The following is a 27,896-nucleotide window of genomic DNA, read 5'->3' on the forward strand; positions in this document are numbered from 1 at the left end:
ACTTATGATTTAGTTTAAGGTGCCTGCAGCAGTTAGTGCTTGCTTCTGAAAGCTGTCTCCACTGAAAAAATGTAAGTTAATTCAAAATTAATTGCTTAACATTTAAACTGATTAAAGCTTGAAATACTTCTCTGAGGGCATAGCTATGACATTTTGGCAAAATCCAAAGGAAGGGGCAAGTCAAATTGCTAGGTATGCAGTGTGTTTGACCTACATCCAAATACAACCATTTTAACGATGTTTTTAGCACACGTTCAGTGAGTGCACGAGTTCCTCCAGTCACTGCTGATTTGGCCCCTTGAGAACCTCTCTCTGTTCAGTATACAAAGGGGTGATAATATCCAATAATCAGCACTAAAGCATCAGCCAGCTGACCAGCACTGCAGTTCTCCAGCAATGTAGCTTATGTTGTATGTGGTAGCACAATGGGAGAGCTTCCCCAAGTCCCATCCACACCGTCTGCCCTCTGATTGCCCCATAGTTTCCTCCTTCCCTCAGATTCAGTGTAAATTACCTGAGGATGTGTGTTTTCTGGAGCCTTATTTTAATGAATAATATTTTAAAGGAATGAGTTTTCTTACCTGAAAGTAGGTTAGTTTGTTTAAAGTCTTATTTATGATTGTAAATAGCATGTGTGATTTTTGCAAGCAATTTGTGTCTAGAGTATAAAAGCTTTTGACAGAACCTGATTCACTTCTTTTCAAAAATGCAGTTAAAGTGGATGGTCAAATGAGAAATGACTGAGAATATTGGTATCTGGACTGTGATGTTCATTTTTTCTTGAACTAGGGGACCCAAACCATTTACAATTTGTGCAGCGAGGCTGTCTTCATCTTTTTGTTGTGTCATGCGAGGTAGATCTTGTTTTACTAGACGTGACAAACTTTACCTGGTAATAATTAAACTCTGGCTCTGTCAGACAACTTGAGTTCTGCTCAAAGGCACAGAAGCGAGCAGTTTATAATCTGCAGGAATGATGTAAAAGAACTTCTTTAATGCCTTAGTCATTCTTCTGACTCCATTGAACTTCAAAGGTAGCTTTGTGTGTAGACTGTGAAACGCTTGGCCCAGTACCAGCCATAACAAATACAAAATGATGTTAGATATTCACTGCAGACTTTTGCCAAGTTCCATCAAAACACAGGGGTAACTTTCTGTACAGGCTTCATAACCACTTTCAGGGACTTCCCTGGATGTTATCCAATCAGCATTACTGGATGTTATTACAGACAAACAGTACAACCAAAAGCTGCTTCACAGCCTGTGTCTCAATTTGAAGGGTCTGCACACTGAAATCTGACCATTTAGGATATGGCAACACAGAAGGCTAAATGTGGGCTGTCCTAGGTAGTGTCCCGCTGAGCATTTTGTTAGTGTTGGTCGCGAGGCCTATGATATTCAGTATAAAAGAGGGAGAGAGAGGTTGTAATTACTGAACAAGTTGAACATTCAGTGTATATGTTTCTCAGAATTTGGTAAGAGAAGTGAAAAAGTAATTTCGTGTTACCAACAGTGAAGTATCCTTATTTCTGCGGCCAACTGGAAAGCAGAAAGCAGCCATATAAGGGCTGAAATTCTCTGAAGAATGTGCAATAAATAGGCAGCTGAGAAGAGCACTCCACAGGGTCTCATAAGCACAGCACTTCAAGAGGGAGAGAGATCTATTTCCAGCTTAAGGAATAGTTAGCACCACAGGACTTGTTTATTTAGTGTGGGGAAAAGACGAAAAGTTCTTAAAATAATAAATTCTCTCTTTGTAAAACAGCATAGCAGTAAAATTGTGTTCATGGACTAGAGAAGTCATATTGGGGATTGGTGTTTGATTGGGTACGGTTTGGTTTGGGGAGTAGGGGTGACTGGTTCTGCTTTTGGACACCCTTGTGCATGCTGACCCAGGTGTGTGGAGCACTCAGAGGCCCAGCAGAAGCATGTGCCAACCCCCAGCGTGGCTTGTGGAGGTAGGCAGAGGTGGGCCCCAGGCTACTAACACCTTTTGAGAACTACTGGAAACACATCTGCCTGGTGACCAGTTGGTAGGCAAGGGGAGCCACACTGTGCCGTAGGGGCAGTGAGGCACAGAGCTCTGTGGAACAGTTCTTCCAGGCCTTAGAGCTCGGCTACAAAACTGCAGGTTGCACATTTGGCTCCCTTTTCATGGCCATGAAAATACGTGTTTTATTGGACAAGACATCCAACCCTTGTGCTCTGAAACCCCCAAAGGTGTTCCTGAACGTACTGGCCATGCTCCAGCTGTTTTGTTCACAACAGCTGGAAGGAAAGACAGCAGCCTGAATAGAGCAAGTGCAGTAGCCCAGCAGCTTAGGGCATTGACATACGAAAGGTGTGCAGCAGTAGCCCAGCTGTGAGTTTCTGGTCTTGGTGTTGAGAGTTGCCCAATTTCCAGTCTTGAGAGTGCCATACAGTTTGGAAGAAGGCCAGATTTTTCCAGTGTATGTGTTGTCAGGCACTGTTGCAGACTGGTCACGAGTGCTTTGAAGAACTGCAATGCCCTTGAGAGCATTTCAGGCAAAGGGAAGGGAGCTGAAGCGCGTTGTACTTGCTTGTCTTGTGTGGCTGTCGTGAACAGGCCATCAACCTTCTTTGTCAGGGTCCCTCTGAGGACAATCCAGGTTTCTATTCCTGTCACATTCAAGAAGTAGTACCGAAAGAGGTAACAAATGTTGAGAGAGAATTGTTGTTTTCATAGGGCTTGGATAGGCTTAAACCAGCCCTGATGGCTTCCTGTTGTAATAACTCCAATTGCTAAAAGAACTACTTGTATTTACCCCATTGCATCTGTGGTAATTGTTGTGAGTGGGTGGAGAATAAGGGCATCCAACAGAAAGTAAACAAATTGATGTGCTTTCAAAATGTTCTCTGTACATTTTTTTTGCTTTTTAAATTATTTAGACAAAAGTAGTCAAAGGTGTTTCAACAGAAATAACTGTGTTAATAACTTTTAATTTATTTTTCAAATCTAGATAATCGACAGGGAGATTAATCCCTTTGTGGACAAATGGGAAGAAGAAGGACAGTTCCCAGCGCATAAAGTATTTAAAACCCTGGGACAAGCCGGATTCCTTGGTGTGGATAAGCCAACAGGTAGGAGAGTGTACAGCTCCTGAGTATTCATGCTGACAGTGATAGACACATTGCACCATCTCAGATAGCTTTTGCCCCAGAATGCAAAATTTACTTTTATTCCCAAGTCACAGGTGTGCTGCTTACCAACTGCAGGTACAGAAAATGATGTTGCTAAGTGCTCAAGTTCATATTCTCCTAAATATAAATGTTTTAAAAAATGAGTAATTGTTATTTTAAAGCCAGTGAAATAAACGTCACTTCAGTTCTCAAGATACAAGCTGTCTAGTGACTTTACTTTCTTCTGGATCAGGACGCATGGAATAATCTCAGTCTTCATGAAAGAAATCAGTCTGAATGCATTGAAAGTGCTGTGACATTTGCCCTATTACATAAATTTTACTTGTAACATCTACATCATTGTAGTGCATTATGTCTCACCATGAAGATGAGGTTTGTTTGGGTCTTAGACTGTTATATCCTAAACTGTCCTTGAAGTGCTCTATTCCAGACAGAAGCACGTACAGAACAAGAAGCTGATGATAACCTGTCAAAGAACAAGGTTCACATTGCTTTTCCTATAATTGTGAGGAAAAAGTCAAGAAGTCCAGAGGCATAGTAGGTATTTCAACTCTTCAGCTAAAATACACGTTGTAAGTTTTTTCATTTGCAAGCAATGCAATATATATATTTTTTTCAAGTACTACTGATAAATGTGCCTGTCAGAATTATCTGTTTTTTCCCCTTTCTTTTTTTTTTTTATTCATGGTTTAAAAGTCTAAAACAGAAACAAGTTTGCATCCTGAACTGGCCATGTTTGAACTGTTGACTGCAAATAATCATAGAATGGCTTGGGTTGGAAGGAACCTTAAAGACCATCCAGTTCCAACTCCCCTGCCATAGGCAGGGATGTCAACCACTAGATCAGGTTGGCCAAGGCTCCGTCCAACCTGGCCTTGATCATCTATACAGAGCAGCTCACACAACCTTAGCTATGCCACACCACATCATTATGTTGCTAAGGGACAAGGTTTGAACTGTGGAACAAATTATGCCTTTTTACCAGTTACTTTCAGAGGAAATTTTTCTTCTTGAAATGAACTTTCATATTTTTATATGTTCCAACTTGGAAGATTTTTCTCTAGCTGTTCAGCTGCTGGAGCTCAGAGAACTGGTTAGCTGTGATTGTCTGACAAATCCAATTAGGTCTGAGCTGGTACTTCTTTACAAAAATGCTGACAGTTTGAGATTACATTTAAGATTTATTTAAAGGACAAATAGGATTATTGGAGGAAGGAGAAAAATAACACCTCCACCTTCTGCTATAATTGTTTGATAGGCAGATCTGAACTATATCTCAGTGGGGTCTGCTTCAGACTGCTAATATCCATGTCGATTGCAATAATTCTGCCTTGCCGTGCTGACACATTATATCTCTGTCTTTGTTATATGCATCTCAGGACATGCACAGGCCTCCTCTGGGGTAAGGAACCTCAACTACCAAGCATGCTGTGCATAAAACATTGTAGAAGTAGGAACTTTGTATAATACTCACAAAATAGCTAGAACAAGAACTAACTAGTGAAGAAGGGGCATGCAGACGCAAAGATGGGCACAGAAGTCTGACTGCACTGACTATACTTGTTATACTTGTGGTTAAGAATATTTTATCCTTGGTTTTGACAGTAGTTGTTAATTGAATTTGTTGGGTCTCTGCAGCTGCATTTTAACAAAACTTTTGAAAAACTGGATACATTTCTCAGTGACATTTGGTCCATCCCAGTTCATCTTCTGGAGCAAGATAATGTTATGTACAAAATATGCACCAGCTCCTGCGAGATGCTGCATTTGCAGTGTTCAGCTGTGCAACAGGATGACCACAGATCCAGCTTTGCTCTGTAATGGTACAATAACATCGGGCACATCCTGAAAGTCCTGAAACTCTTGGGAAGATAGGTGAAACAGTCAGATGGGTAACAACATGGTCTCAGTGTAACTTACTTTGGCAAAGCATGAAATTCTTCATCATTTTTTGAAGTGCTTATGCTTGCTGTATGACTGGTATGTACTAGTAGCAGTAATTTAAAAGGAAAAAAAAAAAAAAGGAAAAAAGTAAGAAAAAGATCTTTTATACCCTGCCCAGCCACTTCTGTCATTTAAGAGATCCTAAGAGATTTGAGGAAGCAAAGAGTAGCTGAGAGTTTGGGTGGGGTGTCAGGTGAGGTCTGGAGGAGGGATATTAATTGGTAGGAGGAGAGTATTTGAGCCATGTGAGTAACAACCTGCCCTACTTTCCCTTTCCAGCACAAACCAAAATTACCATTTTCCTGCTGCATCCCTCCAAACCCAGATCATAATGCATTGGTGAAGAAGGTTAACTTTTTCAAATGAATATCAAATGAAATTTAGTAGTAGCTGCAATTTTGAAATAAAAGTTCTTCTGAATTTATTTTCCAAGGTCCTTCTGTTGAGTAAATATTTTATTTTATTTTTTCTGTAGAATGAATTTTGAAGCTTTCTGATTGGGCAGGAACGGTTCACAAACTTGTTTTGCTTAGATAGAAGGAAACATCTGCTGGACTTCCGGATTGCTGAAACTGGACTGGTTCCTGTATAAACACCATTCCATTTGTGAACAATGAGCTGCTAAACGGGAGGCAGGTTTTTCAAAGAAAAACCTTACATGTGTCCCTTATCGTTGGAAACTTTCTCTGTGTGGAGAACTGATTTGGGGCAAGGTTTGCGTTGCAAGGGCTCCATCAGTTCCCACCAGATGCGGTTGTGGGCTACAAACTTGTCAGTGTTTTTCCTGTATGCCTTTTCGAAGTTGCTAATGCTTGGAGTAATATTTGCCGTAGTACAATAATTCAAGATGTTAGTTGCAGGCGTTATGTAAACACTAGGCAAGGCCAAGCCGTACATATATGATTGGAGAGGCCTGAGGATGAACAGTGCATTTCACTTACTGTCTGGTCAGTCCTCTGCCAGAGGAAGATTATTTTCTTTGAATCATTTCTCTTCTCCAGCATTACTTACATGACTCAAAAATACGGCATACACCTTTTTTTCTGTGGAAAATGTGTGTTATTCTGCTACATTAGGAAATTCTTCCTACTAGTGAAATAAATGGCAAAAAAGTGAAGGATATTTATTAATAAAAAGTGTCTTTTTGGTCTGTGCAAAAAGCATTTTACAGAATCGCTCAGTTCAGCCTGAAGTACTTAGTTTGAGGGAAAATAAAAAATACAAAAATCTCCATATACTTTTTACTGTTTATTTATGCTTACTGTGTGCTTCTCCTCAAGTTATAAAGTGTCTGAGCTGTCGAGGTACTTACAGTCCCAAAACTCAAGACAGAAAATATTAGGGTAAGGAGCAAAAATATTTTAAACAGTCTTGGTAATTGGCCATTGGTGACTTTGCTAAGGGAAGCGGGCAAGACATATTTTTTGGAGTATTTTGTGTGCAGATCAGATGAAATGTTGGAGTAAAAGCTGAAAACATCCACACGGTCCTTTGTAATCTTATGGTTTATGAATCAACGCCTTGGCTGTTACTAAATTTTAGGATGTATTGCCAAAGACAGGCTCAAAATTTGCTGTTACGTGCTTGCATAACTCTTCATGTCCATGTGGATGACTGAAAGTTTTTTTTTCTTTTTTTTTTCTTTTTTAATCAGCTGATGCAAAAGTGCAGGAATCCTTCTGTAAAGGCTCAGGGAAAGCAAAGGGGTAGGAGAAAGAGGTTTGCAAGAGGGCAGTGTCCTCCTGTCCTGCATGTACATGTAGCATCATATTGAGACGTGAGTGATAATGATGCCTGCTCTGGGTATTTCACTGGCAGTTTCACTGGCAGTCCTGTAGGAATATTGAGTAGAATGTGTTTGTATGCACAAATGATTATGACAGAATGTCCAACTAGTATTCATTTATGCCTATCAAACAATTAGCGGTGCACTTGCAGAAATACATTCTTAAACATAGCAGGAAAATCAGGAGAGAACAGTGGATGACTTCCCACAGAGGGGAAAGTATAATTTTACACTGTCTCCTCTCCATGCTGCTGGGATACATGCCAGATCTGGGACTGGATAAAGTAGTAAGCAGTATGTTCTTGTCACCTGCGACAGATAAGCGTCTGATGGAACAAAACGCATTTCGAGTGATTGATTGCTTTGCAGTTGGAAAATGATGCGACGCCTTGTGTACGAAAGCCTGTTTATTGCACATGTTTGTGCGTTAAATGGGCGAATATAGATCCGTGCTATCCTCTGAAGTTAATTCTGCTATTTGCTTCACAAGTATACATTTCTCTTGTAACCGGAGACCTTACGAGCGTTTGGTAATGGAAAGTCACCTTCAAAGTGCATGGGGGAGTTCATTCTCCTTTTCCTGTCTGTAACACTAAGCCTTATTATTATTTGGAATTAGCAAAAGAAGGTCCTTGGAGGAACAGTGAATTCTGTCACTGGAAAGGGATTTAGTAGTTCTGATTAAATGGGGTTTTATGATTTCACAGAGAGCAAATGTAAGAAACTTCTGAGGTGTGTCTATGGATAGAAGCTAAAAGGGGATAGAGCTGCCAGAAGAGAGGTCTTTGCCTGCCCCCCCTCACAAACTCGGTGTGTCAAGAGTGGAGCAGCTACAGTGCTTGTGGCTTTAGTCATAGCCAGCTGAACTGACCATTCGATCTTTTTCTTACCTACAAACAAATGCAACTGGATGTTAATAATAGTCGTGCTGTGGAGGCTTGGGAGAGTGAGGGCATTGTGCTACGTGTTAAGATGCCCGTGAACCAGTAAATGAGAGCTTTGAAATACTTATCAGTTATAAGGTACACCTGTTTTGCAATCAAAAAAGAGCCTTGAAATAGCCTTTGAAAAACAATAGACTAAAATGAGTCACTGCTTTATTTGAATTGAATTGCTGACAAAATTAGTGATGGATGGAAGTAGTGTGGAGACCTTAGTCAGATAAGTATAAGAAATTTCAGGTGCTTATCTGGCCTTCTTAATTTTAAGGAAAACATTGTTATATGTGTACATATAAATTCTACATGGGTGATCCTTTTATTTATTTTCCCTCTCCTGTGAAAAGGAAAAGTGTAGGATGAAATGCAGTTGAAAACAGTAGCAGGGAGACTGTTTGCTGCCCTTCACGGACCTACTTCATGCATCTACCTGAGCTCTGTTCCTGGTCAGACAAGGGAATGGGTACCTGAATTCCTTTTTTTTTTCTTTTTCTTTATCTGTTATTTTGGTGGTGGTTGGGGGTGCTGACTCTACACATGATTTGGAAGCCTGAGTGCCTCATTCTTTGTGGCTGGTTAGGGAGTACACCAGAACCTCTGGGAATAGCTTGTTCAGCTATTAAGGGCAGTTTTGCAGAAACACACAGCAGAGAACAGATTTACTGAAGGACAGCAAGTCTTTCTGGAAGAGATAATCTTCCTTTAAATGTGTTGTTGATAGAGAGATCAGATTAGTTCCTGGGATTCTACTTTTGTACTTGAGATAAAGCAAATCCTCACACTTGTGGCTTGAATGCAGGACAAAGCAATACCTCGTCCAGTTCAGGTGTGAACGTGCCAGTGCTTTAGGGGCACACTAGGATTTTTTGAAATCTGGTACGTTTACCCAGGTGGTTACAGGCTATGTCAAAATGGTATCGGGGAGGGGGACACAAAAAATGTCTCTTACCTGGAAGAAGGTAGAAGTGTCTAACTGTGATCAAATGCTCAGCTATGCCCCTGCAATTAAGTGCTTGAACTCTTGATGCTCCATTCCCCAATGGCAAGCCAGATTGCTTCTAGGTCTCACAGGCTTCACACACGCTGACAGATCCCTGTGGTGTCTGGAAGCTGACTCACAGCACTTAGTCTCCGTTTGTACGAGAAGCAGTGAGAAGCAGCCCTCCCTGTGGGTATGGTTCTCCACCTCCCAGCTGAGAAGGGGCCATCAGCACGCTGCCCCCGCTCTGCATAACGTGCCAGGCTGTGCTCCAGGCCATGCCAGCTGTACCTGCAGCAGAATCCGTCCTTCTCCCTTCTAACTAACTTTGCATTAAGTGTGCACCAGCTTGAGTGCACTGTATGAAAATGAGGCTTGTTAATGAGGTTTCAAGGTTGCACAAAACTATAAATACTAAAATACCAAGTATGTGTATTTAGGGGAGTGCAGTCCAGAAACTCAGACTTAAAAGCTAAAGCTGTGACATTGTTTGAACGTCACAATGAAAAGGAACCTCACAGTGGGAACCGTGATTCCCAGAATCTATGCAGAATCTATTTCCAGAAGCTATGGTCTTATTTACTACCTAACAGGCTTTGCCTTTTTTTACATGCTAATGCTTCAAGCTTCAGCAGAGAGGATTCTTCTCTAGCTAATTCTCTACTCCCTAATGCAGAAGTTGTAGCAATAACACTTTTCTTATTTCAATAAAGAAGCAAGAAGAGGACCTGTGTACTGCTTGGAGGTCTAGGTGCTGAATCAGGAGCCCGGTCTAACCTGTGGGACAGAACTAAATGGACTAATTGGCACCAAACAGGACCAAAAGCCAGATGGTATTTCTCAGCATAGCATTGTGACAGAGCAGTGGAAGAAGCAATCAAGATTCCTGGTAGTAACTTGTGATGGTTTATTTGGAGATGTACCTGTTTCAAAAGCTGTGGGCTAAACACACTCTAGCTTGGGTTGAAAGCTTCAGTTAAATTTTGTAACTTTTTCATCATTGTGAGCTATTTCCTCCTGTTGCTGTACTTCTGAAGGTCTCCGTGTATAACTTTGGTTTAAGTTGTAGAGTTCCGTAGAGAATTGCTTGGCTTGGGTGTTTCTGAACAAACAGGCAAGTCTGCTGAAAATCTGTTGTTCTTAATTTTATGATTGTGAATAACAAAAGAGTGTACATCAAGGAGAGAAGCTGAATAGATTATAGAAATATGAAATACTACAACACGTGAAAAGAATAAGGATTGAGACAATATCAAGTAAGAGATGCTGTTTGGGAGTTTCCATTAAAAGAATTGAGTTTATCCTTGTATTTCAGTGGATCAAATGGCAAGACCGTCACTTGACAAAGCTTGGGCCAATGAATGTGCTTACATTAAAATAACCTTCATCTTAGAAGTTTCTTTAATTTAGACATAACTGTCTTTTCCCGATCTCAGCAGTTTGACACTAGATTCTTGGCATCTGTACCATCATATGTACCAAGATGGAATAACCAGAATGCTTTCTGAAAGGTTTACATACACCCTTAATGCATTGTGACATGTCAGTACATTGAGTGGGGGGAACTTATCATTGTGAAACGTAGGCTTGATTCACTTTTATCCACTTGCTTTTGCATTATTAACTGCTGGGAGTGAAGGTTGGTTTCTTTCCTGGGACTGAAAGGGGGAAAAATATTGTGAAACAGTCATTCTGAGGTTGACATGGAAAATCTCTGAAGACCTGTTGACTTGTCAACACTTGCAGATCCCATAGGTCAATAAACAGATGACAAACTTTGAATGACAGCTGGCTTGAGAACATTAACAAGACTGCAGAAAGATTGCATTGTTCCGAGGTGGGTGCTTTTATGCTCAATATCTGAGCAAGATAAGCTGGTGTCCAGCCTGGAAAAACCAGAACACGTGTAGCTGAATAGAAGAAAAAAGAAAAAAAAAAAGATACCACCAACAAAAAGCTCAGATATCTCTTCAGTTTTGGTTCTCCTATTCTGATCTAGTTTTTCTAATCCATAGTGTCCCAGGGGATGCAAAATCATTATTACGTTACTGCAGAGGCATCATTAATAATCTAATTAATGGAGATATTGCATAAGCTCTTAGTCATTCCCGGCATAGGTAAGGAAGTTCAGAGGTCCCCAAGCCAGTAAACTTTCTTTTCCTATAAGTGAAAAATAGGACTTGGCATTATCTTTCTCCCTTTCTGACAGCTGGCTAACATTGCATCCACCTTGTCCTTACCCTTGCAAGACAACTGTTGGGCTTCCCCTGCTGTAAACTGGACTGCTGGAGACAGTGCTAATCCTTTTTGACATTCATCCCAGCAAGGAGGGCGGACCAAGACGCAGTCACAGTCTTTCTGAATCTGCATGTGACTAGCAACCTGCATACAGAAGTAATGCACACAGCACTTCATTATGCCGTATGCTACACGGCAATCGAAAGATGCCAGAAAAGGATACTGATATAAAGAATTTAGCTCCTTTGTGCTTACTACATAGATAAGGTTACAGCTGCCTGTTTGCAGCTTCCTAATTTGGTGGAGTGGAACCAGCGAATTTTGAGGTAAAGATGCAGAGAACTGAGATTGCCGTAGTTTGTAATAATGCAATAATGTGTGGAATAGATATCAGCATTTCACAGTGAACCTGGAAGTTAACCACATCTGGTTATGTGACATGGGGCTCATGTTTGTTCTGCTGTGAGGTCTGTTTTGATTTCACTGTTTACCCTCATGTAATACTGTTTTGATTTCATTGTTTGCCCTCACGTAATACTGACAGGCACATCACAGGCTGTATGATACCCTCCAGCAAGTGAAGTAGGAAATGAAGAAAATGTTTCTTTGTTTTTCTGAAACACTTCTAAAATCTATTAAATTGGCCTGAGAAATATTTGGAGGCAGGAGGCTCAGGCATGTGTGAGTGAATGCTCTGTCCAGCTATAATCTGTACCTGGTACGGAAAGGTAATATTCCATCCTGAACTGTACTTTGTAGTGATAAGCATGATTGTATATATATGTTATACATTTATATTGTTTGTTGCAGTAAAGTTTGTTGCATTTTATACATTGATGTTTATCTAGAGAGAAGGATATTTATTTTTTTTTTTACATTTTCTGTTGTTTTAAACCCTCTACAAAACTTCAAAGAAATATTAATTTAGTCAGTTCAGGCAGTTTAGTTTTATCTGGGACTGTTGCTGTTTCCTTCAGGGCCGTAAACAAAGTGATCAATGTGGAGTTTTAAGTGTTCAGGAGTGTATGGGCTTAGTAGTGAGTTCTCACCAGCTCTGATTGACTTTTCTGTCCTAGATTAATTTTTTCATCATTTTTTATCCTCTCCAGAGGAATTGTGCCACATTATACCGCTGTTGAATGAAGAACAAGATGTAGATGAGTGTTTGAAACCATGCCAGTGTGATTGTTACCCATACCATCTCCCTACAGCATCTGAGAGCAGTGTGTAGGTGTTGTCCGTAGCTTTGGGACTGCATGGGTACAGCAGACGAGTAGCATGGACTCTGCTTCTCCTGCATCACCCTTGCAAGAAGCAGTGTCCCATTCCCTAGCATTGTGCTGAAATAAGTGCCAGAATTCAGCTCAGTAACATTTCCCAGGAGCTGAGGGGTTGGCAGTGCCTCAGGGCTGACCATGTCCTTGGCCTGCCAGCTACTCCTCAAACCTTTGATCGTGTAGCACAAGATATCCTTTAGCTATCTTGTTTAAGTACGTGCTTAAGTGCATTGTCTGGTCTTACTGCTTGGGTTCCCGAGGGACACGTCTGTGAACTAGTTGCCGCTTGGTGTAAGGTATTCACACTTTAGCTGTTTTTCCTACTATAATCTATAACATCCAAGGAAAACAATAACAAACGTTTCCTGCAAACTGTAATCCAATATAAAGAGGACAGTGATAAGATATGATAAGCTGATAGCTATTTTTCTCAGAAGCCTGAATAACAGCAAGAGGAAATGATTTGTTGTTGAGTTTGTCACATTTTATTTTTGGTGCACATCACAGGACAAAAAACAAATATAAGCAATTGTGCTTTTTTGAAACAGTTTTTTTGGTTTTGTTTGTTTGATAGTTTTTTTAAGTCCTGCTTAGGACAGGTGCTGTCTATACATTAAGCCAGAAGCTTAATGTAATAGTATTAGCAGGTTGTGTTTATCTGGTCTCCTACTTATTTTACAAGAGTGATCTCAAAATGGAAGTGCACACAGCAGACTTTCAGGGCAAACTGGATCAAGTGTCATTGCAACTTCCCCAGGGGACTCGTGCACAGTAAAAACTAAAGATGGGAAAATATAATCCCAGGACTCGGTGGAACAATATAAATGTTTAAGGGGTGAAAGGAACACTGAGCAGGACTTCTGGGTTATGTGTGCAGGGCAGGACGGAGCTTATTACAGCCTTGCCCCTGCCTTGTGGTGCCTGTGAAATCTGAGTAGCTATTTCAGTTATTTTGCAGCTGACTTTGTTGGAGGAGACCTTGGGAGGAGACTCGTCAGAAGTTTACTGGGGCAGAGGTTGAGGAGTGGGCAGGAATAAATGGGTGTTAGGAGAAAACAAAGGGAAGAGGCCACAGGAGGGTGTGAAGATTTAACTTTTTTTTATTATTATTTATTCTAGGCACATTTGGTTTTGTGCTGCTGTTTCAAAGCCACAGTCATCTGGAGGCAATGCAGCTTCACCCTGTTTGAAAAACAGAAAAGAAAAAGTATTTATTGATTTAAAAAATGAAAAAGAAGGCTGAATTAAAACTTATTTTAAATTTTCCAGCTGTCCACTCAAGAAACCCTTGAGATATCTTCATCTTCTAATTTTTTTTCAGTAACATAAAAGAACAGTTTTAGAATGCATAGAATTGGTAAAAGGTGTCTGCTTAAGTGTTGGAGTTGTTGGCCAACTGGGAAGGACACGGGGATTGGGGAGGCGTTCTTCTGAACACCGGGATTGTTTCTGTGCTCAAATTGAAAACCATTTTCCTGTTTTACAGAATTAGTTCTGAAACTGGACTTCAATGTCAGTTTGTAATTTCTTTTTCTCCAAAAGTAGTCTGTTTTATCTTGCCTACTAATACATCCAGATAAAGTAATGAAGTCAGGCACTCCTAACTCCGGCCAAGCTGCTTGGTTAGCTCTGCCCTTCCCTGGGGTTAGCTGTTCTGCAGAGGTTATTATCTTGCAGTGTTTTCTGCTTTTGTTGCTAATGTCTCTTCTGTGTTGTCTCTCCAGCACATATATGGGAGACTAGTTAGGAAAGACAGTACTTCTTGCAGGACAGAAGTATTGGCTGGAGGCTGTGCTTGTCTGGTACCTTTCTGCCTTTCCTGGGATAGCCTCAAAGAGCTGCTTCTGAAGGATTCCTAATGCAGTAACTATTGTTTCCCGTAAGACCACAAAGCTGCTCTGTGGTCTTGTCTGAGCTGGGAAATGTCTCCAGAGCTGGGAAGCGACAGCCGTGATGACGGAGGAGCTCTGGAGGAGGACAGGGGTTTTTCCTGGGATGCTGCTGAGAGAACAGCAACGCGCTGCCCGACACATCTTTTGCATGGCTCTGCTAGGTGGAGGTCAAGTGGAAAACCTTCCTGGTAGGGTGACAGCTGGTAGGGTGGTGGGACAGCAGAGAACTGAAGCAACAAGGTACGTGGGCTTTCTGGTTTCAGTGACTGTCCAAGGGCTTTTTCTCCTTAGTGTTCCTAACTACTACTTCTGTTTGTGTCAGAGCCAGTGTTACATGTTGTCTGATGGAAACAAACCCAGAACTGTAGGAAAACACCTTGAGCAGCATACAGGGAAATTGGTTCAGAGCCTATTGCAGATGTCTTTCAAGTTCCTTCATGGTGGAATAGCTGAACTCTGTTGTCAGCTGACTGTGCATCAATATTCATTTCAGTGCCAGAAATCTTTTTGGAGATGGGAGACATGTTTTTGGTAGAACTTTTTCAGCATGGGACCTTTGAAACACTATGACCTGTCTGCGTGCAGTTTCCTTTGGCATGTGAAGCCAGCAGAAAATGTGCACTCCCCCAAAACCTCCAGCTTTTACAAATTCACTTTGCTTACTTCATCTGAACAGGGAAACAAGGGCAGAATTAATGGAAAATTTCCTCGAGTGAGTATAACAGGGGCAGATCATTGAGTTTTTATAGCATCATTAAATGGTTTAAAAATCTCTGAAGGTGACGTTAGTCAGAATTTTTTCTGCTCCCTAGTCAGAGGAAATGAATGAGGCTGTTACTCTCACCCTCCTTTATCATTCAAGAGCTGGGGTCCTTTGGTGGAATGGAAGTTCTGGGAGTAATAACACTACTGAAAAGAATTGGTGTTTTTTTTTTCTTTTTTTCCCCTTTTTATATTATGAATAACCAGTGAAACTCATCCCACAGAATTGTAGAGAGCAAAGTTTAATAGGAATCCAGAAGCTATTATAGAATCATAGAATCATAGAATATTCCGAGTTGGAAGGGACCCATAAGGATCATCAAGTCCAACTCCTTGCACCGCGCAGGTCTACCCAAATGTTTAGACCATGTGACTTTGTGCACAGTCCAAACGTTTCTTAAATTCAGACAGGCTCAGTGCAGTGACTACTTCACTGGGGAGCCTGTTCCAGTGCATAACCACCCTCTCAGTAAAAAATCTGATGTCTAGTCTGAACTTCCCCTGCCTCAGCTTCACCCCATTCCCATGTGTCCTATCACTGGTGTTTATGGAGAATAGGTCACCTGCCTCTCCACTCCCCCTCGCGAGGAAGTTGTAGACTGCGATGAGGTCCCTCCTCAGCCTCCTCTTATTTAGGCTGAACAGGCCCAGTGACCTCAGCCGCTCTTCATACATCATCCCCTCCAGGCCCTTCACCATCTTCGTTGCCCTCCTCTGGACACTCTCCAACAGTTTAATGTCCTTTTTGTACTGTGGTGCCCAGAACTGCACACAGTACTCGAGGTGAGGCCACACCAGCACAGAGTAGAGCAGGACAATCACTTCCCTTGCCCTACTAGCGATGCCGTGCTTGATGCACCCCAGGATACGGTTGGCCCTCCTGGCTGCCAGGGCACACTGCTGGCTCATATTCAACTTGGTGTCAACCACGACCCCCAGATCCCTCTCTACGGAGCTGCACTCCAGCGTCTTGTTGCCCAGTCTGTATGTACGGCCAGGGTTGCCTTGTCCCAGGTGCAGGACCCGGCACTTGCTTTTGTTAAACTTCATGCGGTTGGTGATTGCCCAGTTCTCCAACCTGTCCAAAGTATTACACACTTTATAGGTGGCAGGACCATCCACAGATGCTTTATGGAGAGCAATTGTATTTCTGGTTATCAGTTCCTCACTCAGCTGGTGGCTGCACCGTTTCACAGATTCCTACACACTCTGTCTACTGGGCGGACCAGAGCTTTGGTCCCGGCAGCAATATTGTAGTCTTACACCAGAGCCTCTGGGGAGTCAGGTCATCCACCAGACTGTGGCGTGGCTGGGGCTCTTGTGGAAAGAGAAACAGCTTCTGGGGTACTGCTAGAAGGATGAGATCCACTCCAGCCTCAGTTTTGCCAGGAATGAAAAGTTCAGGTACTTAAAGTAATAATCAGTGGATATTCCAGCTTCTCAGAATCAACCCCCAGCCCAAGATTAATTTTTGTGCTTCCCTCCTTTCTCTTCTTGGGATTAATATGATCATATTTTTTACAGGCCATTACCATTCACGTTTTCTAAATCCTACCAGCAGTTTTCAGCCATCTCTGTCTATTTGTGTTTTTCCATTGAGCCTCTTCTTTCTTTCTTGCTGTGTTTTCCCCTCTTAAGAGGACTCAGGTGGGTCCATGTGCTACTTCTCTAACAATTCCCATTTCTCCTTTTTTAACTTCCTTTGGGAGGAGTAAGGGTAATTTTATTTTTTGTTCATGATAAACTGATGAATTTCTGGGCATAAGTGGAAGAATTTTTTTTTTTTTTTATGATCAGATATTCTTGGCATTGCTAAAAATGGTAAGGTCCTGAAGGCTGAGGAAATTTAATCTTTTTTTTTTTTTTTGTCATTTACTTGGTATGGATTTACTCTGCAAAGCCAGTGCCATTTCAGAGAAATTTAGACAGATGGACTTTGCTTCGTCAGGAAAGCTTATTAAAGATTAAATTGCATATTTTTCTCCTCAAGCTAGTAACGCGCTGTGTTTCTCTTACCTGTTCTTTTGTTTGTTCTTGCTCAGTAACCTTTTCAGAAATTTTATTTTGGAAGATAAATAGAATATCTTCCTCATTCAGCATTCTAATAGGGATTTGCTTTCCAGGTCTCTCTTCTCATAGCCGAGCAGTTCAGGCTAAATCCTGCTCTCATGGAAGTCCACGTTTACAACAGAAAACAAAAAGCCTCTGATTCCTTTTTATTTGGTTCTTGTTTGATTGTTTTAGGTAAAATGCTGACTTTTTTCCCCCTTTTATTTTAAAGGAAGGCAGATGAACGTTCAGCAGCATGGGAGCAGTTTGCTCTTCTGTGGCGGACAGCAAGAAGCCATTAGCTGAGCTGTCGCCCGCGGCAAGTCAGGAAATTCTTTCCAGCGTGTCCAGATGCTTCCTGCACACAGCGCTGGTGTCATACTTGGCACGTGGTTAAAAATAAATAAAGTCACACTCAGACTGCTTTTTATTTTGTGTTTAGCCTGGTCCCCTGGCACTAGGGAGGCCTTGCTGGTTGGCCAGTGTTGCTGTGCATGGGGTTGTTTTGAAGAACGGAAAGGAGCTACATAAAATGTGATCATGTCTAGCTGTTGAAAGCCTCTCTTGTTTTTTGTTTTTTATCTCCTTTTCTGTATGTGTCCTGCATTGCTATAAAGATAGTTAAGGCAGCTGAGACTTGTAGCATTGCAGCATTCAAGGTGGGAGAGTGAATGTTGGTATCTTTGCGTTCTGTGTTGGATGTGAGCTGAAATCGGTACATCCTCTGAGCACTTTGTGGATTGCATTTTGTAGTTGTACGAACTGGACATCCTGTTTCATGCTTGTAAAACCTTGTGCTTGTGGACTCTTGAACCTGTAAAAGAAACCAGGATGCGTTTGCTACATTTCGGCAGGTCTCGCCTGGGCTTCCAGTCACCACGCTGATGAGATGTCAGGATAAACCAGATAAACTCTCAAAAGGAAAAGCAGTTGTCTGTGCCCTCTCCTTATCTTCTTCCAAACACAGTTTTGGGAATCCTGTCCCCTGTCTCTGTCCAAGTTGTAGTTGGATATCATCAGGTTCCATAATGCCAGAGGAGGATGTGAAACAAAAAGAATGCAGGATGAAACAAATACCGGGAGGAAAATACTTAAAGTAGAAGTCATTTCAACAGGAAATGTCCTGTTCCGTCCAGCAAGCTTGCTTTGGAACTATGATCATGATGCTAGTATCTTTGTTTCTGACTTTTGTCTGAGAGGTATATATTTTGGTCTTTGAAAACTTTGTCTGCAATTACAAATCACCTGCAAAGGTGTTTTGAGTTCTGCAGGCTACTTATAAAACTGAAGAAACCCTCAGTGTTAGAGATGCCCACTGAACATGTCCATGCAAACTGATGTGCAGGAGAACTGACTCGACCCATAGGCTCGCTGCACTGTGTAACCTCCAAGCAACTTCAGGGATTTCAGAGCAGCATCTGTCTGTGATAAACCAGAATTTGGGCATTTGTGTGGTTTCTATGGTGCTTCCCTCTCAGTTAGGGAAAGGAGGGGAAATCTTTCAGTTAGGGGAGGGAATGGCACAGAATGGAATGGTGTGAATCAGACTTTCTCCAAGGATAATTTTTAAGTAGGTGTCTGCCATGTAATACATATAAATGTATAGAATTGCAAAATCTTCCTTCTCTGATCTTGCGATCTGATCAAGTAACTTGAAAACAATGTAAGGTTCCAAAACTAAACCCATGGGGTGGATAAACTTGGAGATTTTTACCTGTGCAATGACTACTGCCTAGCTCTATGCTATCTGGTTACTGCACCATGTGGCATCAGGAGACAGCATCTGACTTTTTGTCCTACTTCCAAGCTATCTGGGACTCAGGATGAGCACCGTGAATGCAGCTGACCTGCATGGCTTTAAGATGTCTTGCCTGGATTTGGGATAGGTTTTTGTTGCTTGTTTTAGTATGCATCTTCTTCCATGCGTGGATTTATTGAGGAGAAGCTAGATAGAGAGTGGGCATATTGACATGGCTGCTAGTTTTGGAAAGCAACCACTGCCTCTTTGCCTGCTGCTCCTTCAAGCATCCATAAGGCCAGATGGAGAAAACCAAAGGTGGAAACTTGCTGGGTCCTGGTTTGTAGCTGGAGCAGCACATGTGAAGGGTGGTTGTCTCTGACACTCTCAAACATCATCTGTCCCTTTGCTGTCTCTTGAATGAAAATGCTAATAGTGCTTAAGGGGGAAAATTAGTTCATATTTAAATAAAATCCCCCCTTCCTTTCAGTATTTTATGGATTCAATGGGTTGTAGTGAGCTATGTTCTGTAAATGCCTCCACATGCTGAATGATCTCATTTTCCATGTGGGAGTACAGAATAAACTTCAGAACACAAAAGATTACAAGGAAAGGTGGCATTAATTATACAAAATTACCATCAGAAGGCAGATTATTATACAGAACATTATTTTTGACATTGTGAAACAGTTTTTAATTTAATATTAAGTTTAATCTGACAACACTCAAAAATAACCACAAATCTCTGCAGTTTAATTTCTGACAAGGGAATATCCTTATAGTTAGTTATTAAGGCATACTAATGTTTTTTTTTTGGGGGGGGAGGATTTAAAGTCTAAGGTCTAGTGAATAATAATAAAGAAAGGCTTAACTGAAATCAGTAATTTTTAGTCATAACGTAGCTCACTAAGAAAAGGTGAAATGGAACAATACCTGGATTCTTCTCAGTCCCAAATATCTACTAGCTGTGACATAGTTAATATTGTGGACATGTGAATGCAAACATAAAAGTTTGAAAAAAACGGGTTGACATTTAGTTGGTACAGTGTTTAAAAAGAAAGAATAAAAAATAATATAGAAAATAAGCAAAATCAAAACTTAATGTAGATGGCAGACACCAATTTCTCAGAGGCCATGGTTGTAAAACACATGCAGTAAATTAAGCACTGGTGAGGTAAGGCTTGTGTTTTGCAATTATCACTGACTTTTGAGATGTACAAACCCTTACAGGATTCCTTTATATCACAAACCAATGCCAGGGAAATACTGGCTTATTTTAAAAGGAAAAAAGAAATAATGAAAACAATCCAAGAGCAACACTTAGAGAATTATTAAAGTGGGATGGAAACTTTCCTATGGTCATGATTATTTTTGCTTATGTCTACAGGCTGCCACTATGAGCACGGTTCGTGGTGCTGGCAGGCTGGAGATGCTCCCCTGCAGCTGGTTGTTGGCCCAAGCCAGCCGTGGGAGGAGGTAGGGAGTGGGGGAGCTGAAATGCAGAGGTGGCAAAGGCAGCTGGACCTGGTATTAGGACTCTGCGTAGCTGTGATGAATGTGGGGGAGAGAGAAAATTCCTGATTGGGATGGTTTGTGATCAGAACAACTTGGGGGAATTACTGTAGTCCAAGACGTGAAAGATGCCAGCAGAAGAACCATGCAGAGAAGTGCTTACCTGCAGTATCCCACTGTGTGCCCCCTCAACTTTCCCTCTCTCTCCCCATTTTTGTCTGTGGTGTTTTTCAGTCACATTTTTGTGTTGGGAGAGGGGTTAATTTCAGTGAGATGGGTCATGTTCTCAAAACATATTAAAAAATGTTCTTACTGCTGAGGCATCAGGCTGTGAAATCACTTGGCAGTGGTGTTTTTATTTCATCCAACTCTGGAGAATCTGAAGGAGACCACAAATGCATTTTTAATAATCAGCCACAATTTTATTTTTAAGTAATGAATTGTAACTGATCGGAGCTTCATTTGGGGTAGAAAACAGCTCAACAATATGAAGTCATTCTGAATTGCAGGGCTAGATGAAAATATCTATGTTCGATGTAGGCAACAAAGAGCATAGTCAAAGCATTGAGTTTTTCTGGGTGAGACGTGTCGCAACCTGCTCTGCAAAGGACACAGACTCGAGGGACTGTTGCTAAGCTTGTTTTCAAGACGGTACTCTGGGAAGACTGTATGTCAGCATCATATCTTGTTCTTAACAGTAGTGCTTTAAGTGCTCAGACTGCTCTCAGACTGCTCTCAGAGGCTCTCTGATAATGGAAGATAGCTTCTCTATTCCTTGCCCGTACCTTTTTTATCTGCTTAGGGGCTAATATCACCTTTGTTTAAATAATCTCTAGGCAAGATAAACTCTCAGAGGCCCGAGTGCTGGTTATTGTCATTTTCCTGTTGAACATTAGTAAGAGTTGGGCATGGATTTTCAATTTTAATTTCTTGAAAATTGACCTTGTGATCGCAAGAAGGAAACGATGTGATAAACATTGTGCTTCCTCTTTGGTGATTTCTTTCATCTTTCCTTGCTGGCTGCTACCAAAGCCTTCAGCTACTTCAAACGGCCTTAAACCAAGTAACTAAACTAGTTGGGCTGCCCTAAGAACTTAGCTGCCAGGGGTCTTTCCTCTCTCCCTGAACAGTCACACTGGCTGCAGTGCAGAGTAAGGGAAGGACAAAACAGGTGGAAAATCCTGCTCACAGTGGGTTTAAAGGCAGCATCCTCGTTGGCTTCAAGGAGCCCTGAGTTAAAAAGCAGGAAGCATGTCTTGTGTAGCCGAAGGAGCCGTCTCTGCATGTGCCAGCTCTGGAGAAGGTCTTTGGAAGGGAGTGGGTCACCAAAAAATGCTGTCGGGAAGCTGTGATGTGTTTTAGCTTTGTTTCCTAAGAAACACTCTTATGTTATTAAGTGCTCAGTTTCCTTTAATACTTTTGGATGTTACCGAGCTTAACCAGATTAATTCAAGGTCCCAGGGATAACCAGATCCTGAATGTCCGAAGAAGTCCTTAAGACTTGAGAGGAGCGAGATGAGAACAAATGCCCCAGTAAGAGAAACACGATGTTGTGAGCTGAAGTTGTCTGCTCCCTTGGACAGATACCTGTCTTAGCTGCTTCCTCGAGCATATTGGTGTGCATCTGAGCGTCTGTGGATGGATACCCACAGGTTGGTGGGAACACAGCACCTGGATCTCCGCGTTTTGGACAGGGTTTCCCTTGACGTGATGGCAGGAGATACTACAGTCTAATTCTTTTTCTTTTGCTGTGTTGCGAGGCATAGTAATAGTCATCACCGATGCCATAAATATTTGTGGAAAAAATTGTCATCCCCTCTTCCACTTTCAGTGATGGTTTTTATCCTCATTGTTTCACTGCTCACTGTCAAATCACCGGTGTGATTCATTTTTCATCATATATACTCACCACTCTGCACTTGTGGGCTACTCTAATATTGCATATATTCAGGTTATTGGGAGAAGAATTATTGTGTTATTTTTGAAGGAGTGTTTTTTACTGTATATTGTGCACATTGTTAATACAGTGTTTCTATATTGCTTTGAGACGGTATGTTATTATAGTCAAATGTGCTTTTTCTGCGTTGGTTCCACAGCAGCAATACTTTTTTGACATTTTAGAAAAGGTTTTACTGGTTAGTGTTTTTTTTTTTTTTTTTTTTTCCTAAGGAAATCTTTATGAAGATATTTTCAGTAGTTGTGCTTTACATATTATTAGTACACTTATACATATTTTACAGAGCCCAAATATGTTAAAATAAAATTAAGGGTCAAGCGGGAGCCCACAGATCCAATTAATGTGTTCCATTAAATGCCCTTAAACCCTCTGTGCAGTGGGAATGGGGCACAGAAAACCTCTCCTGATACTTATTTCCACTCACTGCTTCAATATTTAATTATCATGGCTTAGTTGCTGTAATTCTCAGTGAGTTTTGAAAGACTTAATTTGAAACTAATTGGACTAATGTGCTGACCATTAATTACGCAGGCCTGCAGATGGAGGAACGGTAGGAAGCCAGTCTTTGTGGAGACATTGCAGGTCAAGGCCGAAGCTGAAGTGTGGCTGAGTAAAGTCAGGCAAATCTCTCCACCTTCCTCTGAACCCCTTTGCTGGCATCTGCAACAGGGGAAGAGGGGGGTGCCATGACAGCCTTAGTGCTAGGGTTGGCGCTTCAGCTTGGGCTGAAGGAGAACTGAGGTAGGCCTCGGTGGTGGTGCTCAGTCACATTCTCTGTAACATGAGCCACGGTGGCAAGACAGGTTTATATATGTGTGTGTGTATATATATCAATGTTATGTTAAGACACATGTACATATGCTTTCCAAGTTTTAAATAAGCGTTATTGGACATTTTTAATTTTAATGTGAATTTTAAAGGGGGAGACCATCACATTGCTTATGGAACATCATTTTTTTCTACCCGATGCCCTTTTCTGATAGGTTTTACATATGTGGATGATCTGTGGGGGAGGCTTTATTTCTTGCAGGAGCAGGGTGCTTTTTCTTTGGCTAGTGTAGATACTGCTGGTTGGAGAAGTTTGTCTTCAAGAAGGTAATCAGCTCATGAAATTTCAGTGAAGCATTACAGGCTCTTGAATTTTGCATTCTCTCTGCTGGGCAGCTGGACATTACTGTAAATTTGCAATAAATGTGTCATATTGAAAACTGAGAACTTTCCAGGTTGGTTACAGTGAGGAAGTTTACTCATGCTCCATCATTCTTGCAGTTTTGTGCGAGCATTTCCTATGCAGTCTCAAAGAGCATTATATTAAGAGCATACACCTGAGTCTCTTTGTGGGCTCAGGAAAAGATGTGAAGGGGAAGCTCAGATCTCTCACTTTTAGAAAAATAAAAAGTAAAATTATGACTTAAAAAAAATATGTTTTCCAAAATAATGCTTTTTTTTTTTTTTCTCCTTTTTTTTTCACTGCATAGTTGGTTCTCACATGTGGTATTAGTCTGAAGTCTTACTCTTTAGTGAGCATTCAGAGGTCATTTGTTACTGTGGGGTTTGTGGGCATGGGAGGTGCTGCTGCAGCGTGGTGTGCAAATCCCACCTGGCTCACTGTTCCCCCTCTTCCCTGGAGCGTTGTCAGAGAGCAAAACGTTTTCCCCACCTCAGGAGGGAACGGAGGAAGCAGAATTGTCTCCAGAAATAAGTATGATACCAAAGGTGGCTATTGTCATGTTTCTTACAGGAGCTGGAGGCTGAAGGACTTGAGTCCGCAGTGGAAAGGGTGACTGCAGTTTCTGTTTTGTATTCAGAAGAAACAGCAAGATTGTTTATTTGCAGTAAAATCAGTTATTGGATCTCCATGCATCAACTGCTCCAATTGCTAAGTAGCAATTGAGGATACTCCTAAGTGAGGTGTCTTGTAGTTTATTATCTGTAGTTAATATAGTATAAATTATTGACTAAGAAAGCTGTGTTTCATGTGATTAAGAGCACAGAAACAAAAGAGTGCTTTTCCTGGCACGTGCTACGTTCTAGTGGCAATAAAAAGAACCTAGTTCTGATTTCAGTCTTTTAACTTAGTCAGCTTAATTTCTTATGCTTTAGTTTTTCACAAATAAAAATAACTGATTTTTTTTTACATGTTGCCAGAGCCAAGTTCATACTCTTATGTACTTTGTGATCTTGATTTCAAACTTTTTTTTTTTAATAAACCATCTTTCCATCAGAAAAAGATACATTTTCAAAAGCTGTTCTTCTTTGACTGTTGGGATAACTTTGCTGTGGTGCAGGACTGCTTCTGCCAGCAAAAGACCTCTAATTTCAGTAAGTAGCACCGACTTTTATGCAAGTGAGAGCAGTATTTCATCCCCTCTTTATTTTCATTTTTCTCTATGCTATAAGGCTGCAGTCTGCAGCTCTTTACTACGCATACTGCAAGAGTCATCACCATAATTAGTAGTGAAAACTCAAAAAAGAGGAAATTAACCTTTCGTGAGTTTCAGAGAATTTTCATCTGCATCTCCGGACCCAAATCCAAAATCAACTGTATTAACTGGATCCTATTTTACCAACACTGAGAGGGATTTGGGATAGCAGCTATTGTTTGGGCATGTCTTGGCCTGAAAGTTTATGGCAAACTATAATGAGTTCAGGGAAGAAAGGAAGAAAGATCAAAGGGCTGATTTGTAGGAGCAATTACAGAGCTCAATAGCTGAGGTAGGGAGCGATAAGAGGCTTGTGATTACTGTGTGTGTGTCGGGCATAAACAGGGGAAGGGGGAGCCATTTAGGACAGAGGAAGAAAAATTGCCAGCAGTGAGATTGTCACTTATTCGCCAAAAAATATAACTGCTGGTGATATATCAGCTGTATTAAATGGCAGGAGATTAAATAGGCAGTTGGGACTCACTCTTCTTGAGCTTATGGGATTCTTTAATTTCTTCAATTCTTTAATTCAAATTTAGTGGCAACTAGGGAACTGCTTGAGTATGTCATCCAACTTCGTGTTAATATGGGTAATTAAGTTCTGTGCAGTAATCCAATAATCAAATCCCATACTTGTGAATAAATTAGAGAAGTAGGTTTGGGCCTGTGACCTTTGGATCTCTGTAGGTCACTTCCAAGATGAATGCAGAAAGTTGGTGAGGACAGCAGATTTCTCTGTATGCTTGGAAAATGTTATATCCCTGGATATAAGTCATTGGAAAATGTTATGTCCCTGAAGGAAGGAGTAAAAAGCACTGGAGATATTGTATATATCTGCATATGCTTTAAAAGACACCAGATTGGAGTTTATGTAGAAGAATGATTGGCATGCTATGTGGCAAGATTGTTGTAATGGTCAGTTATTCTTGCTGATGAAAATGTGTCTTATTTCAAGGCGTAGTTTTTCTATTTTCAGGATCACGTATTATCTACCTTCTGCTGAATCATTACTTTGGTCATGGGGTTAGGTAGGAATGACCAAGAACTACCATACTGATACCAGAAAGTAACATACTGATGTGCATTTGTTGACAAGTATTTGAGGGAGTGATGCCACCAGCGAGTATCAGGACAGATCAGGTAGGTAGCACCATTCATTTTTGGAGCTGGTGTGGAGCACTAACTTCCCAATGTGTGCTCTGGCTAGGGCGACAGAAATGTGTGTGCTCGTGCCTGATCTGGGCTGAATTTGTAACTGTGGAGTCCTGGCTTCTGCTAGGACTGCTTGTCCTCAGTAGTGCAACTATCTGCAATGCTTTCTAGGTTATGATGCTCTGTAATTTTTTATGATTTTTTTCCCCTTTTTTTTAGATGACATTTAAATTAATTCTCTGCGTATTTTTTCCATGAAACTCAGAAATTACTGTAAAGGTTCTGCCTTTGTTATAACAATGAAATGACAATGCAATGAGTCATTTCATATGCAGTTTTCATAACTTAGTGTAGGAAAGGCAGTGAGTAACAGTAAAAGCAGGCAATTCTATAGTTAATACATATGAAGTATGTAAGTAAAAAATCAATAAATTAATATTCTTATATATACAAACTGTTTTTGCATTTAACATATCTGTAGAGTTCCTTGGCTTTATTTGCACATCCTCAAGTCTGTTTTTGTTTAATCGTCAGCAAAAGCATCTTTTTTATTGGTACATACAGATACAAATAAAAATCTTTTTTTGAGTGAACAGTGTCACAGTGTAGGTAACGAAAAGTGAATGTCAGGTTGTTTCTAATAACAGACAGTTTATCTTCAGAATCTCCATAAATTTGTTCAGAGAAGGGGTTTATTAAACAATTTCAAATACATATTTAGAAGTTTGTTCTCAATTAACAGGCAGGCAGAAAGTCAGTTTATGGCTGTGAATTATTTGTGATAAACATATCAATCACATATAACTTCATATAACTTTATCTAACTTCAGGTGTAAATACTCAGTGAAATCTCTTGTGAGTTTCTTTAAAATATTTTTTCTCTTTTCTCTTTGTCATCTTTATTTTTTTCTCTACTTTTTTTCATTTTTGCCTTTTTTTTTTCTCTCCTTTTTTTTAATTTGTTCTGTTTCTGTGTGAAAGAAACTCATCTCGGGGTATCGTTGAAAATAGTGGAAAAACTGAAGTCATTTATCACAACATTAATGAGAAAGTAATCTCAACTGTAAGCAAAAAAAAGATAAAGAAGGAAACATCAGTCTTCTTGTAACTCCTCTATGACAGCTTTTTCAGACGCAATTGAGTTAGTATATGGGATGGAAAGACTTTTAAAGTACTCTTTATGGAGCAACCACCAAAAGTTCTAAAAATTGGTATGATTTTGCTCATGACTTTTGCTGTTCTCTCATCTAAAAGACCCAAGTAGGATCATTTGCCACTTTTTAGTACCAGTTATTTCTTAACTTGTCCAGTTGCATTCAATTGTGATTCTGTGAGGGATGGGGAAATAATGGGAGTTAAATTATGCTTAGGCTGAAGTAGCGGCAGCACTGCTGGAAGCAGAACGGTGTGACAGTCACCGTTGCTCCAGGAGTCTGAGCCTGCCTGCCTGCTGTCTTCTGCTTGCAGAAGGGGCAGTGGTTCATGCATGCTTATGGTTTTATTTACCACGAGGGATCTCCAGTTAGAGCATATACCAAATCAGCCATGAGGATTCATATTTCCTTCCACCCCTTGCTTCTTTGAATTAGGTTTAAAAATAAAATACAACAAGCAGGACACTTCCTTCTCTGTAGGTTTTTTTTTTTTTTTTAATCTTTTTTTTTGTAATGGAGAGCATCACTCCACCCATCTGTCTGCCTTCCTTCCCTGTGCACTTCCCTGAAATGAGTCCTCCATTGTTTTCCTTAATTAATGACATTCTTCCCAGGCTCAGGTTGGTGTTTTTTTTGTTGTTGTTCGGTTGGTTTTTTTTTGAGCATGTGACTTTTTCAATATTGTGGCAAAATCCTGTAATTTTTATTCCAAGAGACTTACCTGTTACACTGCTGTTGGGTTTGCAGCATCTACTTTGCCACAGAGACCATAACCTGCAGAAAAATTTAAATGGCAGGCAAAAGTACCTTTTTCTAAATTACTTTCTCCTTCCTTGCCATCCACTTCCATGCCTTTTATCAGTTTTGTGGATCATGGTATCATCACTAAGGGCTTTTTTTTTTTTTTTTTTTTTTTTTTTTTTTTTTTTTTTT

General features: G+C 40.7%; 1 protein-coding gene across 1 annotated transcript in view; it reads left to right on the forward strand.

Moving 5' to 3' along the window:
* Positions 1-27,896, forward strand: part of LOC118161923 (probable acyl-CoA dehydrogenase 6) — an 89,914-nt gene that overhangs the window by 13,376 nt on the left and 48,642 nt on the right. The window contains exon 2 of the mRNA XM_035317697.1: positions 2,982-3,102. Within this exon, the coding sequence (XP_035173588.1) occupies positions 2,982-3,102 (121 nt within the window). The remainder of the gene's footprint in view (positions 1-2,981; positions 3,103-27,896) is intronic.

This window comes from Oxyura jamaicensis, chromosome 2 (genome assembly GCF_011077185.1).
Source record: "Oxyura jamaicensis isolate SHBP4307 breed ruddy duck chromosome 2, BPBGC_Ojam_1.0, whole genome shotgun sequence".
NCBI lineage: Eukaryota > Metazoa > Chordata > Aves > Anseriformes > Anatidae > Oxyura > Oxyura jamaicensis.